Raw genomic sequence first — 17,308 nt, forward strand, 5'->3', positions numbered from 1 at the left:
GCCTATCATGGGTCAATCCCTATTTATGTGTTTATGGGTGGTATCCCAGGGGCATAAGCCTATCATGAGTCGATCCCAGTTGATATGTACTGGAGGCAGCCTAATGGTCACAGTACAATACAGTAATGATTACAAAGATGATAAGAACGAAGGTAAAGTGATTGAATAAATACAATGTACAGGTTGTCACAAGTTCTAGTAAGTGTGGTCCACTCCTATTACGATTTATTCACTTGTTTCTGATTTCTATTGATCTCCTATATCAAATGTGATTATCTACAGCTTTATATACTCAGTACATATTTTGTACTGACTTCCCCCATGGGGGTCCTGCATTTCATGCTGCAGGCATAGGTACCTTAGTTTATACACCGCACAAGTAGAAGCCAGGATATCCAGCTGCTTTTGGTGAGATCCAGTTTACTTCAGGGCTTTCCGTGTCATATCCAGTCACTTTTGGTATTGTATAGAAGTTAGTTATATGGTGGGGTGTGTCCCGACCTTAGTTAAACTCTGTGTATTGTCTAGAGGCTTTGTAGACCTAATGTACAGGTAAGGTGGTGTTTTGTTAATAGACGTGATGGCTCTAACGGCCAAGTATTGTATATACATATATATGTGTGCTCGAGCTTATACAGGTGATTATTTCCTTTTATATGCGACATGATGCTGTCTGAATTTTGGGTTGTCATAGAGGTATGCATGGGAAGTATAAGGTTATGAGCTGGTTCTCATGGGCCTCCTCAGTTACGGGTGCCAGTCCGTCCTAATAGGATTTGAGGCGTTACAATAGCCCACGATTTTAGGGGTGGTCTTGGGGTCCAGGCGTGATTTTGGTTGAAATTTGATCGGGCTTCTCTAGGCAGGCTGAAGAGCAGTCTCGTGTGGGCCATTGTGGTTTTTTAGGCCGTTTGGATGGTCAAACGGGCGAAAAGGCATGAACGGGTTATTTTTAGGCTGATTTGGTATGCTATAGGCCACGGATTTTAGGGCGAGCCCGGTGTCCGAGCATGATTTTGGTCAAAAATTAATTGAGTTGCCCTATACAGGTTGAAGAGCGGCCTAGTATGGGCTATAGTAGTTCTTTGGGCGGTTTGGGTGGTTGAATGAGCAAAAAGGAACGAATGGGCCATTTTTCGGGTTAATTTGGTGTGCTATAGCCCACAGTTTTAGCGGTGGTCCCGGGGTCCGGGTGTGATTTTGGTCTAAAATCGATCGGGTTACCCAAAGTAGGCTGGAAAGCAGCGTAGTGTAAGCCATTGTGTTTTTTTAGGAGGTTTGGGTGGTAAAATGGGTAAAACAGTATGAACGGGCCATTTTTGGGCCAATTCAGTAGGTTATACCCCACGGTTTTTGGAGTGGGCTTGGGGTCCGAGCGTGATTTTGGCTAAAAATCGATCGGGTTGCCCCAGGTAGGTTAGGGAGTAATCTAGTATGAGCCATTGTGATTTTTTGGGTTGTTTGGGTGGTCAAACGAGCGTAACGGCAAGAACGGGCTTTTTTCGGGCCAATTCGGTTTGCTATAACCCGTAATTTTTGGGGTAAACCTAGGGTTCGGGCGTGATTTTGTCCAAACATTGATTGGTCTACCCGAGGCAGGCTGAGAAGTAGCCTAGTGTGGGACATATTAGTTTTTAGGTTGTTTGGGTAGTCAATCAACGAGAACGAGCCATTTTCGGACCAATTCAGTGTGTTATAGCCAACATTTTTTGGGGTGGGCCTGGGGTCTGGGTTTGATTTTGGCAAAAAATTAACCGGGTTGCCCAGTCAGATTGGGGAGCGGCCTAGTGTTGTCCATTGTATTTTTGGGCAGTTTAGTTGGTCAAACGGGTGAAACGGCATAAATGGGCCATTTTTGGGCTAAGTCGGTGTGCTATAGTTCATGGTCTTTGGGGTAGGCCAGGGTTCGGGTGAGTTTTTGGCCGAAAATCAATTGGGCCACATCGGGCAGGCTGAGGACCGGCCTAGTATGGGCCATTGTTTTTTTAGGCGATTTAGGTGGTCAAACGAGCAAACCGTCGTGAACGGATTTTTTTCGAGTCAATTCGGTGTGTGATAGCCCACGGTTTTTAGATTGGGCCTGGGGTCTGGGTGTGATTTTGGTTAAAAATCCTCCTGGCTACCCCAGGAAGGCTGGGGAGTGGCCTAGTATGGGCTATTGTAGTTTTGGGCAGTTTGGGTGGTCAAACGGGCGAAACGGCGTAAATGGGCCATTTTTGCGCCAATTCGACATGCTATAACCCACGATTTTTAGGGTGAGCCCGGGGTTCGGGTGTGATTTTGGTCAAAAATTGACCGACATTCACCAGGCAAGCTTGAAAGCGGCCTAGTATGGGCCATTATGGTTTTTTAGGCGGTTTAAGTGGTGAAATGAGCGAAACAGTGCAAATGGACCATTTTTGAGCTAATTTGATGTGCTATAACCCATGGTTTTCTAGGTAGGATCGGTGTCCGACGTGATTTTTGTTGAAAATCTATCGGCTGCCCCAGGAAGCCTAGGGAGCAGCCTACTGTAGGCCATTATGGTTTTTTAGGTGGTTTGGGTGGTCAAACGGGCGAAAAGGTACAAACGGGCTATTTTCTAGTCAATTCGGTCTGCTATATCCCACAGTTATTTGGGTGGGCCCAGGGTTCGGGCATGATTTTGGTCGAAAATTGACAAGGCTTCCACAGGCAGGCTGGAAAGCTGCCTAGTATGGGCTATTGTGGTCTTTTGGGCACTTTGGGTGGTTAAACGAGCAAACCGTCCATTTTTGGGCCAATTTGGTGTGCCATAGCCCAGGGTTTTTGGGATTAGGCACGGGTTTCAAGCGTGATTTTGGTCAAAAATTGATCAGCTACCCCGGATGAGCTGAAGAGCAACCTGTGTGGGTTATTGTGGTTTTTAGGGTGGTTTGGGCGGTCAAGCTAGCGAAATGGAGCAAACGGGCCATTTTCGGACTAATTTAGTTTGCTATTACCCACAGTTTTTGGGGTGGGCGAGGGATCCAAGCATAATTTGGGACAAAAATTGATCAGATTTTCCCAGGCAGGCTGGGGAGTGGCATAGTGTGGGCTATTGTGGTTTTTTGGGCGCTTTGTGTGGTCAAACGGGCAAAATGAATGGGCTATTTTCAGACCAATTTGGTGTGCTATTGCCCACGATTTTTGAGGTGGGCCAGGGATCCGAGCGTAATTTTGGCCAAAAATTGATCAGGCTTTTCAAGAAGAATAGAGAGCAGCCTAGTGTGGGCCATTGTGATTTTTTGGGCGGTTTGGGTGGTCAAACGAGTAAAACGGCACGAATTGGTAGTTTTTGGGCCAATTTGGTGTGCTATAGCCTATGATTTTTTAGGTGGGCCCGAGGTACAAGCGTCATTTTGGACCAAAATTGATTCGACTGCCCCAAGCAGGTTGAGAAGCGGCCTAGTATGGGCCATTGTGGATTTTTAGGTAGTTTGGGTGGTCAAACGGGCGAAACGACACAAACTGACCATTTTTGGGCCAATTCAGTGTGTTATAGCTCACGATTTTTAGGGTAGGCTCGAGGTCCAAATGTGATTTTGGCTGAAAATCAACCGATCTACCCTAGGCAGGCTGGGAAGCAGCGTAGTGTGGGCCATATGGATTTTTTTAGCGGTTTTGGTGGTCATACGGGCAAAACAATGCGAACAGATCTTATTTAGGCTATTTCAGTGTGCTATAGCCAATGGTTTTTGGGGTAGGCCTGATGTACGGGTGTGATTTTGGCCAAAAATCGATCGAGTTGCCCCCGACAGGCTGGATAGCGGCCTAGTGTGGGCCATTATGGTATTTTGGGTGGTTAGGGTGGTCAAACAAGCGAAACAACACGAACATGCCATTTTTTAGCCAATTCAGTGTTTTATAGCCCATGATTTTTTGGGTGGGTCGGGTTCAGGCCGTGATTTTGCTCAAAAATTGACCGAACTACCCCAGGTAGGCTGGGGAGCGACGTAGTGTGGGCCATTGTGGTTTTTTGGGCTGTTTGGGTGGTCAAACCGGTAAAACGATGAGAAACAGGCCATTTTGGGCTAATTTGGTGCGCTATAGCCCACGATTTTTTGGGTGGGCTTGGGGTCCAGCACGATTTTTATCGAAAATCGATCAAGCTTCCCCAGGCAGATTGGGGAGTAACATAGTGTGGGCTATTTTGTTTTTTTGGTGGTTTGAGTGGTCAAACCGGCGAAAAGGCGCAAACAAATTATTTTTGGGCCAATTTGGTATGCTGTAGCCCACGATTTTTGGAGTAGGCTTGGGGTCCGAGGGTAATTTTGGCCAAAAATCAATCAGGCAGACCCAAGCATGCTGGAGAGCGTCCTAGTATTGACCATTGTAATTTTTTGGGTTGTTTGGGTGGACAAACGGGTGAAACGGCTCAAATAGACCATTTTCAGGCTAATTTGATGTGCTATAGCCCACTGTTTTTGGGGTGGGCTTGTGGTCCGGGCGTAATTTTGGTCGAAAATTGATCGGACTGCCCTAAGTAGGCTGAAAAGTGTCATAGTTTGGGCCATTGTGTTTTTCTGGGCACTTTGGGTGGTCAAACAGGCGAAATGACGTGAATGAGCCATTTTCGCGCCAATTTAGTGTGCTACATCCCACGGTTATTGGGGTTGGGCACGAGGTTTGAGCGTGATTTTGGTCAAAAATAGATCGGCTGCCCTAGACAAGTTGAGGAGCAGCCTAGTATGGACCATTGTGGGTTTTTTGGCATTTTGGGTGGTCAAACAAGCGAAACGGTGCGAACAGACCATTTTTAAAATAATTCAGTGTGTTATAGCCCACAGTTTTCAGGATGGGCCTGGGATCCGAGCGTATTTTTGTCGAAAATCATCCAAACTTGCCCAGGCAAGCTGGGGAGCAGCCTAGTGTGGGCCATTGTGATTTTTTCAGCACTTTGGGTGGCCAAACAGGCGAAACAGTGCAGGGCTATTTTTGGGCTATTTCGGTGTGCTATAGCACATAATTTTTGAGGTGGGACTGGGGTACGAGCATGATATTGGCCAAAAATTGATCGATCTTTCCCAGGCAGGCTAGAGGGTGGCTTAGCATGGGCCATTGTGGGATTTTGGGTGTTTTGGGTGGTCAAAGGGCAAACGAGGCTAACAGGACATTTCCAAGAGTGATTTTGGCCTAAAATTAACCGTGCCGCCCCAGGCAGGCTGGGGAGTGGCCTAGTATGGGCCATTGTGATTTTTTTGGGTAGTTTGGGTAGTCAAACGGGGAAACAATGCGAATGGGCAATTTTTGGGCCAATTCTGTGTGCTAAGCCTACGGTTTTTGGGTTGGGCCCGGGGTTCAGGTGTGATTTTAGCCAAAATCAATTGGGATGCCCCAGGTAAACTGGGGAGCAGCCTAATATAGGCCATTGTGGTTTTTTAGGCTGTTTGAGTGGTCAAACGAGTGAAACAGTTCGGACGGAATATTTTCGGGCCAATTCAGTGTTCTATAGCCCACAATTTCATGGTTGACCTGGGTTCAGGGCATGATTTTGGCCAAAAATTGACCAAGTTACGCCATGCATATTGGGGAGCAGCTTTGTGTGGGCCATTATGATTTTTTAGATGGTTTGGGTAGTCAAACGGGCGATACGGCGCGAACAGGCCATTTTCGGGTCAATTTGGGTTTCGGGTGTGATTTTTGTTGAAAATCGACCAAGCTTCCCCAACCAGTTTTGGGAGCATCCTAGTGTGGACCATCTTGTTTTTTTTGGGGGGGCAATTTTGGTGGTTAAAAGGGCGTAAATGGGTGAACGAGCCGTTTTTGGGCCAGTGTACTATAGTCCACAATTTTTAGGGTGTACTCGGTGTTTGGGCGTGATTTTAGTAAAAAATCGATCGGTCAGATCCAGGAAGGCAACGCAGAGGCCTAGTGTGGGCCATTGTGGTATTTTGGGCTATTTGGGTGGTCAAACAGGTGGAACTTCGTGAACGGGCTATTTTTGAGTTGATTCGATGTGCTATAGCACACGTTTTCATGATGGGCCCAGGGTTCGAGCGTGAATTTGCTCAAAAATTGATCGGGCTACCCCAGGCAGACTAATGAGTGGCCTAGTGTGGGCCATTGTGGTTCTTTGGGCAGTTTTAGTGGTCAATCGGGCAAAACGATGCGAATAGGTCATTTTTGGGTCAATTCAGTGTGCTATAGCCCACAATTTTCAGAGTGGGCCTGGGGTCCGGGCGTGATTATGGCCAAAATCAATCGAGTAGACGAAGGCAGCCTAAGAAATATCCTAGTGTAGGTCATGGTGGTTTTTTGTGCGGTTTGGATGGTCAAACGGTGCGAACGAACCATTTTTTGGACAATTCAGTGTGCTATAGCCCACAGTTTTTGGGGTGGGCTCGGGGTCCGAGCATGATTTTGTCCAAAAATTGATTGGGCTGCCCCAGGCAGGCTGTAGAGCAGCCTAGTGTAGGCCATTATGGATTTTTGGGCGGTTTGGGTGGTCAAATGGGCGAAACGGGGCGAACAGGCCATTTTCAGGCCAATTCAGTGTGCTATAGCCCACGGTTTTTGTGGTGGGCTCGGGGTCCAGGCATGATTTTAGCCTGAAATTAACTGGGCTGCCCCAGGTAGGCTGGGGAGCAGCCTAATATGGGCCATCGTGGTTTTTTGGGCGGTTTGGATGATCAAACGGGAAAAACGACGTGAACAGGCCATTTTTCTGCCAATTTGGGGTGCTATAGCCCACGGTTATTGGGGTGGGCTCAGTGTCCGGGCATGATTTTAGCCAATAATTGACCAGATTACCCCAGGTAGGCTGGGAAGAAGCCTAAGTCAGCCATTGTGGTTTTTTGGATGGTTTGGTTGGTGAAACGAGCAAAACAGCGTGAACGGGACATTTTCGGGTCAATTTAGTGTTCTATAGCCCACGGTTTTCATGGTGGGCCCAGGTTCAAGGTATGATTCTGGTCAAAAATTTATCGGGCTGCCCCTGCCATGCTGGAGAGCAGCCTAGTGTGGGTCATTGTGGTTTTTTGGGTGGTTTGGGTGGTCAAACGGGCGAAACGGCACAAACAGGCCATTTTTAGGATAATTCGGTGTGCTATAGCCCAAGGTTTTAAGGGTGGGCCAGGATTCTGAGTGTGATTTTTTTTGAAAATCGATCGGGTATGAAAAAATTCTCCCTGGCAAGCATGTCTGGCGACGGTGTAGACTTTTGCATAACAGATATCTTGTCATATATATTGTAGAAGAGTGATCAGTAGAAAGGCTGACAGATTGAGCTTGTTTGATTTGTGCACTAACTCAATTATATTTTTTTGATAGGGTAATGAGCTCAGAGTTACGTAACATTTGATAGGCTTGGTAGAGTCGGTTTAGATCACACGCTACGTAACTCCTTGCTTAGTAATTTATCAAATTGGTTGAGCAAGATGCATTGAGCAATACTCGATAAAAGTGTGTTGTTCAACTGTTGGGACTACATCTTCAACGTGCATCAACATATTTTGACCTAAAACAAACACAACGACCCTCCATGTATCCTTTAAGGCTTCTAAAGAAAGTGTTCTGAAGGGCTTCTAGAATGTCATAACTTTGAAGGTAATGTTCCTGATTGAGCTCACAAGAGATGAGAAACTCCTTACCAACTTTGAAGACGGCAACGACCAGCTTGAATACAGAATTAGCAAGCTAGAGGCAAGCTTGAAAATTATCGGGATTCACATACTACAGCAAACATCTGATCTTCTCCAAGGAATGTTGAAAGCATGCTAAGGCAAGAAAACACAATCAATTAATCTATTTTGCAAAGGAAGTAATGATACTCTATTTTCCTTTTAATCTCGTTTGTGGTTCCGATTAGGTCAACGACAGTGGACCTGATCGGAAACACAAACAAGAAGGCATGAGATGAAATTTAAAATTCAGAAATTGTTGCCTTCCCTTAGATTCCTTATTTTAACTGCAGTTGCTATTGACGTAAGTTTTCTAGACTTGTTGTACATCATTTCAACCCTCGATGCCCGTGAGGCTGCTTTATTGGTCTTCTCCTATTTTCTATCTAAGTGATAATCCTGACCACGCAGCTTCCTAGTAAAGTATCCATCTATATTATTTTTGTTTTAGAGAGACAACAGATGAAATTACATTATCGGATACACTTTCATATTTGCACTTGATTCAGATTTCGCATCTTTTAAGATAATTTCATCGGCCAGATTCATTAGAAGTTACTTTCTACCCTATGTCTCTTCTTCAATTAGCTCTCAGATGATATAGTCGTCCATCAACCACCCATTTTCCCTCGAAGGTATTCTCCTACCGCACCTTCTGGCATATAATCATCACCCCGAACGAGCAACCCAACCATATAAATTTGGGCCAGAGGAATTTCTATTATTTTTTCGTTCTTGTTTGATGCAGTGTGAGGCTTTGAAGGTGTTCTCAGTGTCCAATGCACACTTAAAATTAAGTCCAATCGCTATTGATACTCTACAATAACGACAAATATCGATCCATTCTCAAAACTTGACACGCATAAATACGAGCAACAACCGTCAGTAATTCGTAATAGGGTATATGCACCATCTTTATGAGGTCCCCAGCTATATCAATTTCGAACCCATCAAACTTAATGATACAATGCAGGATCTTGTTTGAATGATCAGTGCCTAATCGGTTAAAAACTACATTCACAAAAATATTGTACTTTGTGTGTGTTTTCCTGGTGACCTTATCAGTAATACATACTTAACTCCCACACATATGATTGTGGATCCATCTGCACGCACCTTATTCTTCCTAGTCCATCTATGACTTAAATTGAATAAACAGATGACTAGCTAGTTGTAACAAATGCCACATCTGTTTATACTGTCAAACAATTGGAGACATCTATTACGACAGATGATCAACTTGTTGCAACATATGACGTATCTGTTGGAGAAATCAAGAAGATATATATATCTGTTGCAAAAGATTGTCAGTATGTTGTAAGTTATCTAACAGAAAGAATATACTTTGCAACAGATTACCCATCTGTTAGATTTATTTTAAAGGAATTTTCTTTTCTTTCCGAGATACAATAATTTACAAATAGGTCCCTCCTTACAAATATGGATTATCCATATTCGTAAAGAAATATTCATATCGAATCCTTGCGTGAACTTCAAAGGCAGTTTGATGAACTCCAGAGAGATTTGGCTGACTTCGAAGAAAGACTGAGTAGCAAGGCTGCTGGATGAAAAATATCCAATTGACAATAATAATAATAGTAGTAATAATAATTAGGTAATATTTTTTATTTTAGCGCATGTATTTTCCTCCTTTTGTATATCGGATCTACCCAAGGGATTCAAAAATTTATGTCATTTGGTGGTCGACTTTGAATTTTTAATTCTTATTTAGTATTTAATAATCATTTTGTTTATTCCTTGTTCTCAACATGTTGATGGTTGGTGGTAGGAATTGAGCAATTTATGTCAACAGAGGTTAATCTTATGCGACAGATCGATCATATGTTGTACCAGACGGTTATTAATAAAAAAGGGTTGTTGTTGTTATTGAGAGGGTGAAAAGAAATGAATAAACATGATTTTAGGATTATTTAATATGAAAAATATTTCGTAAATAAATATTAAGGAAATAAACAATAAACTCAATTTATAACCGTAAAAGAATGGTTATTTAATTCTAATAACTGATCGTGACTTCTCACCATTTTTGTTTTTGAGTTTGTTTTTTAAAATTATTTATTATATAATAAAAAAAAGTCACAATATTGGATTAATTAACTTATATGATGATTGCTAAGAAAAATAAGGTGAAGGTAGGTCGTGACTTTTTGTCTAAAACAAAAATACATACATTCATCAGTGTTGCTGATGCATAAAATTTTTCATCTGTTGCGACTGATGTATCAGCTGTTAGAAGAAATCAAAAAAGATATTAATATAGAACGTCTATTTGTTGCTACAGATGGTGTATCTGTTGCAACTGATGGTTTATCATATTCAACAGATATACAATCTGTTGCCAGAAAATAAAAATGGTTATTATTTTATTAAAGAATTTGAAAAGCTATTTTTTTAATTTATAAAATAAAAAAGTCAATAAATTTGGATTAATGATATGATGATAGTTTTTTTTTTTAAAAAAAAATAGATTACATGTTGTAACAAATATATTATCTGATGCAACGGGTTCACTATTGTTGCAACAGATGATATATCTATTATCACAGATGATTTATCTTATACAACCGATATAGAATATGTTGTCACAACTCAATAAAAAGGGTTCTCGGAAAAAATTAATTAATAATAATAATCTGAAAAGTCATGACTTATCACAATATTTCTTAATTTAACTACGTCATTACTTTTCACATTAATAAAAAATGTAATTAATAAATGGAGGTGAACAGCTAGATTATATGTTGCAACAGATAGGTTATCTGATGCAACAAATTTTATATTTGTTGCAATAGATGATATATTTCTTATCGCAGATGTGTTATCTGATGCAACAAATATAGAATCTGTTGCCACAACTCAATAAAAATGGTTCTTGGAAAGAACTAATTAATAATAATTTGAAAAGTCATGACTTATCACAATATTTATTTTCTTAATTTAATAAAAAAATATAATTAATGAATGGAGGTGAATAGTCGCGCCTTTTTGCCTCTCATTCAAATTCAATCCTCTATAAATAGGTCTCTCCTTACTCAATCGTTCATTCAACTACACTCTATTTATTTATTGCATCTCGTCTTTCATATTACACTCTAGAAGATTATGACTGACCTAGTGTGGGACGTTGCTTTTCTGCAAGACGCCGTGAAAGAACTTCGAAATCAAGTTCATGACCTGCAATGGGAGCTGGGAGGAGTTAGAGTAAGAATGTTCCGCGAGATACGCAGGTTGAGGAGGGTCTTGCTACTTCCAGTTGAAGATTGGCCTGCTGGCAATGATGATGATGATAATAATAATAATAATAATTAGATTATTATTTTTCTTTTAGTCTATTATATGTATTTTTATTTGTTTTTTATTTAATTAAAAAAATTATGTTTGATCTTTGACGTTTTAATCCATATTTAATTTTCATTCTGTCTATTATGTTCTCAAAAAACATGTTGACGATTCAATGTAAAAAGGAATAATTTAGAATCCAATAGCAATAGCAAGATTTATCTGTTGGGTTTGTGGCAGAGGATGATGTGTTGTTCAAAACAGATTACTCATGTTGCAACAGATAAGAAGTCTGATGCAACAGATAAATAGTCTGTTTCAACAGATGACTAGTTTGTTTCTTGGATCTAACGTTTTAATTAGTACTCCGCTATCTCAAATTATCCGTCCCAAATTGAGATGCCACATTGATTAAGTAAATAATTAATAACATGTCTAGTTTACCATAACCACTGTTCAGTTGGTGGGACATTAGACGTGTTTGAAATAACCATTGTTTGCTATTCAATCGAAATTTCATAAGAGAAAAAAGCTTTTAACGTCGGTCGGCGTATAGTCCCCCTATTAAATGATGTTTCCATTTTAATTTGAAGAAAAAATGATTAATGCAAAGGGTAAAACATGATTTTTTAAAAATCTTTTCTTGATTAATGAAAAAGACAAGTAAAATGAGAATCGAATTAGGAAATTTAAGATGGGTAATTGGACGTAAGGAATAATTTTGAATCCAGTAGCAATAGCAAGAGTTGAAACATATCGGTTATTTGTTGGGTTTGTGGCAGGGGATGATTTGTGTTGTTCCAAACAGATTAATCATTCGTTGCAACAGATAATTAGTCTAGTGCAATAGATAAAATCCTGATGCAACAGATAATACGTCTGGTGCAACAGATAAATCTTCTGATGCAACAGATAAATAGTCTAATGCAACAGATAAAACTTCTGATGCAACAGATTACTCATCTGATGCACCAGATGATTGATCTGTTTAAATTGTGGGCACTTATGTTGGATTCATTATCGGAGTTCTATCAATTGTTGGAAAAACAGAAGTGTACCCAGATGACAAATATGAATAAAAATCATAATTTTACTTACCAAAGTCACCTATGAAGTAATGCCAAAGTGGAAAGTGATGTAGTAATCAAAATTTGACCTAAGAAATTGGTCAAATAGCAGCAGTAGCGCTATACCAACAACAACAACAACAATAAATGGTCGACAAGAAGAAGATGAAGATGATAATGAAGTAGAAGATGATGATAATGAAGCAGAATATGATGAATAAAATAGCAGAAATAATGAACAACAAAAATCGCTAACAGAGAGAAAACAACAATGGATGAGAAGAGAGAAAAAGACGCCTTTTTTCCCTCCATTTTTCGTTATTTTAGGTAAACATTGGGATCAAAGTGTAAATTTAAAAACTTGTGGATTATTTTCAAACTTTCCCAACTTTCTTAATTCATAATAAAGTAATTGTCATCTTTAACTAATAATTAAGACTTGTGTCACATACACTCATTTTAAAACTCTTTTGTCACCTGTGACTCAAAACCCCAAGTAACTGAAGCAGACATATCGTAAATATTTATTTTACTTTTTAAATTATATATTATTAATTTTTTAATATATAAATAATTTATAATAATTAATTAAGGGTGATATAGTAAAATCACGGAGCAAGCATGTCGAAACCTTCTCTTCTATGTAATAGAACTAGAAATTCAAAGTTTGTGTAACAAATATACCAAAACCAACTTCAAAAACTAAAATTCTAAAGTACTTGTAATTAGGGTGGATCTAGGGGGCGTCAGGGTATTCACCCGAACCCCTCGGCAAAATTACACTACATACATATATAGGTATATTTCTGTGTTTATGTACATACATAAACTTTTTAAATCCCCTAAACAACATACAATAGGTTAGCTCAGCTGTCTAGGGCATTAAAATGCACCCCAGCATTTAAGGTTCAATTATTGGAGATGCATTATTTTTTGACTCCTGAGTGATCTAATTCGTTGAGTGCAAATTAATCTCAACACAATTAGGGGTATGAAAATTGAACCGATAAAAATATTATTAAATTATTGGTATTGGGTTATTGGATTAACGATTTTTTTATTGGTTTTATCAAAAATTTTATTGGGTAAACGGTTCGGTTTTGGTTTTAGTTTATTGGGTTATCGGTTAAACTGATAACCCAATAAGGATACACTAAGTTATTGTTTTACTCCTATTTGTGTTATATATATAAATATTTATATTACTAATATATATATATATACACACACACTACTTATTCACAATTAAGAGATTCACTAAGTATTAACCTATTCAGTGTAACAAAGGGACAATACGAAGCTCGAGTATTGTCGTATTGGAAAGCTTGAAGCATTTAGTAGCTTTCAATAATTAGGATTCAGTTTTTTTTTTGAACTAATATTTAGTTCAAGTTTGAAGATTCTTATAAACTAAAACACATTGCGTATAATTTTGGTAGCAACTAAGATTTTATTTTTTTATTTTAGTTGTTAATGTATTTGTTTTATGAGTATTTTCTTATTGGTTAAACCTAAAATCGAATCGTTAAGCACCAAAAACCGATAAGAAAATACCTTATTGATTGGTTATTGGTTTTACATATTTAAAAACTGATAAACCGAACTAATAACACATAAAACCGAATCGAACCGACCGATGCACCCCTAAACACAATAACATGATTGCAAGGGGAAAATAAGTTGTACTTGAGACAAATAAAGGGTTCTTTATAATATGCCAAATGTATCATGTTGAGAATTGGAGCATTAAATAGTTTTATAATCTTCTAAGTTTGTGTACAAATATACAAAGATCAGCTTCAAAAACAAGAATTCTAAGAATTCTCCAAAAAATTTATATTAGCAAACTGCCTGGCTCCTAGAAAGGTCTGGACTGGCATTGTCTGATAATAACAACGCCTCAATCCCAAACAGGTTAGAGTTGGATACATGAATTTTTATTGTTCATGTCACTCCATTCAAACCCGTCTCAGTTCATTAAGAAACCAATAACTGAATTGAACTGACATTGTGAACTCTGAACCAAAATAAGCCACAAAATAAAAAAAAAAGACCAAAATAAGTTACCTATTTAGTAAGTCATCAAAATAGGTTAAACGTAATAAATTATTACGTTTTTCATTTTTTTCTTAATGGTCAATTGACGAAAATGAATAGTAAACACAATTTGTAAAACGTAATAAATTATTACGTTTTCCACAAGAAATAAAAAAGCAGTGTGTTGTCATATCAATTTTTATATCAAATCGTGTAGTTTGTAATAAATTATTACGTTTTACACCTACCCCTGTCACATCACCTTTACTTTCCCCACTTTTTAAATATAACCCCACCCACCCCACATAGAACCCTCCCACCCCACGTATAACCCCCTTTAATTTTCTAGTAAAATTATTATACACTTCTACCTAGTACTTGTACAAAACCAACTTTTCTACTGATCATTATTATTAAATATTAAATGGTAGAGTGATTATTTAAATTTAAAAATAAAATAAAATAATTTCAAATTTATTAAGGTAATACAAATTTTGAGATTGTATTTATATTGTTTCATTTTTTAATTGACTATTTCGTTTCTTTAATAAAAGTTTTTTTAGATATCTATAAATTAAGGCCATAAATTAAAGATCTTCTTCCATCAATTACATAGTACTAAATGACTATCATAATTTAGTCATTGAATAGTATTATTTGTGGAAGATTATTCTCTCAATTAACTTTTATATTTTTAACTTAGTTTGGCAATATATTTGTAAGTAGATCAAATTATATCAAATATAATGATTTGTTTAACATATATGTTTTTTTTTTGTGTGTTTGTAGGGTTGGGTGGGAGGGTTCTACGTGGGTTGGGTGGAGTTACATTTAAAAAGTGAGGAAAGTAAAGGTGATGTGATAGGGGTAGGTCTAAGTTGTACTTCCTCTGTCTCAAATTATGTGTCGTCATTTGATTAGACACGATATTTAAGAAATAAGTATTGACTTTGTTAAAGTTACAAAATTATCCTTCTTAAAAAATAACTAATAATAATTTATTACATTTAGCCTATTTTGATAACTTATTAAATAGGTGACCTATTTTAATCACATTTTTATTTATTTTGTGGCTTATTTTGGTTCCGAGTTCGTGGCATTGTCTAATATAACTAATTTCCCGAGCACAAAAAATTGATGTCAACTCAGTAGCAAGGTAACAGGATGAAAAAAAAGAAGAGGATATTGGAAAAAGAAAAACAAAGGGACAATTGTTATATACAGATCAATCAATCGGAGTACATATATCCCATTGGCCTTTGGGGTAAAAGTCTCAATCTTTGATCCATACTAACTTGTATCACTTCAGCAAGCAAACCACGCGCTTTTCCAGTTTGCTCCTTGCTGCCATCTATCTGAGATATAAGATTGGAAACAATGTTCTCCAATGTATCGGGTTGAAGTTGAGACCTTTCAGAAGGAGTAGTATCTCTCAGCAATCTTAAAAGTGTTTGTGATTTTTCTTTGGACTTTGCTGTCCCTTTAACAGTCAGCTCAAGAAGTCCAGGAATTGCACCTTCTCTGAGAATTAGTAACCGGTATTTACATCGATCACTTTGACACATTTTCAATAAAGCTCCTACTGCATGTTCTCGGCTTTGTAAGGATCCGATTTCAAGGACTTCCACTATTGCAAGTATCCCCCCTTCTTCAGATGTCAACGCTTGCCTACACTCCTCATAGGACATTAAAGATTCTAGGAGAGCAGTACATTTTCTGGCAGTTTTTGACGACTTCTTACAAGATTTAAGCAGAGCAACTATACAAGGAATTGGGTCTGATTGAAGGATCAATGTTAAATTGCCTTGAGAAGTTGAAAGATTGTATAGAGTAATTATAGAATCAACCATGGCTCGTGGGCTCCCGCGTCTTAGAATATCCACTAGTAGAGGGATGACACCAAAAGAAGTAAGGATCTGTTTCGTGACAGAAGATGCTGATAATGTGAGTAATGAAGCAGTTGCATGCTCCTTTAGACTTGCATTCTCTGATTGAAGAAAGCCTATGATGGGTTCCAAGGCACCAGCATCTATGATACTTTTCTTGTTTCTGTTGAAGACATAAATTAAAAAAAAATAAGCGTGTGCACCTTTCAATAGCAAGCTATAATGAGTTGGTCACACAATTCAATATGTTACTAGAGCATACAAAGATACTGGGTTCTAAAATTTATAGCTTAACTACATCATCAGCGTGTACAACTTAGTGGATCCAAAATGGAAATTAAGGGAAACAACTTTAACACAAGGTAACAATAGCACCCAACTGACCCAAGAAAAAAATATTAGCACCTTCAGGAAACTTCAATAGTAGCACAAGTAACATCCCAAATCCATAAATTTCAAATTCTTATTTCGCCTCTAATAGACTACAATAGCAATAACATACCTAGTATAACTCCATAGTTGGAGCCTGAGAAAAGTAGATTGTTCGGAAACTTTATCCCTACCTCATTTTAGGTAGAGAGACTATTTCCAAAGCCCCTAACATAAATCAAAGCAGCTAAAATTTTACAAAAATAAAATATGAAGGTAAAGCAAACACAACATATAATAGAGAAATCACATTGCAATCAGAAACATGACAGTAACAACAAAAAAATAATGTGATAACTAAGGAGTAACTTAAGCAAATAAACAACAAACAATAACAGATTTCAAGGCTAGTACTAATGCTACTGGTATAATACAAGGAGAAACATGTTAGCCTATTACATAGTAGAACTAGACCACACACAACTACCTACTAAACCTCTACAGGCTGTACATGGTGGTTAATTATATTTTGACAACTAACAAGTTAGAAGTACCCTTCATCTTTAACAGAGAGATTGAGCAAAGCAAGGAAAGCAGCTTCAATGAATTCAAACGACTCCGAATTACTTAGCATATCAACAAGCGGTTTTACAGCTTCGTTAAAATGACGTCGGTAACGCAGAGAACTCTTTGTCAGCCAGCGAATATCCTTAGCACCTTGCAATTTCAAAATTGGATCATTTGATTGAATTAGATAAAGTGTTTTTTCAACAATGGCACAAGACATTATTACTATGGAAAACAGGCTTAGTAAATGGAAGAGGATTAGAAGAACATATAATATAGTTATATACTCCCTCCCTCCGTTTAAAAAAAAAAACTTGATACAAAATTTAAAAAAATAAAAATTTTTTTTGACTCTTGTGATCTTCAATCAAAGTTGTATTATATATAACAAAATGCCCTATTCATTATTAATATTTTTAATAAAGATATAAGTATTTAGGAATGGTGGGAGTAGATAAATGAA

The 17,308-nt window shown here is 38.2% G+C and overlaps 1 protein-coding gene across 1 annotated transcript; it reads right to left on the bottom strand.

The window, feature by feature from the left end:
• Positions 1-15,208: 15,208 nt before the first annotated feature.
• Positions 15,209-17,308, bottom strand: LOC107843964 (U-box domain-containing protein 4). Its single transcript, XM_016688408.2, has 2 exons — positions 16,833-17,308; positions 15,209-16,072 (listed from the first exon to the last, which is right to left on the bottom strand). Exons 1-2 carry the CDS (start codon positions 17,063-17,065, stop codon positions 15,253-15,255), a joined length of 1,053 nt encoding a protein of 350 aa, XP_016543894.1. The 5' UTR covers positions 17,066-17,308; the 3' UTR covers positions 15,209-15,252.

The sequence above is a fragment of the Capsicum annuum genome, chromosome 10 (assembly GCF_002878395.1).
Source record: "Capsicum annuum cultivar UCD-10X-F1 chromosome 10, UCD10Xv1.1, whole genome shotgun sequence".
In the NCBI taxonomy this organism is placed as follows: domain Eukaryota; kingdom Viridiplantae; phylum Streptophyta; class Magnoliopsida; order Solanales; family Solanaceae; genus Capsicum; species Capsicum annuum.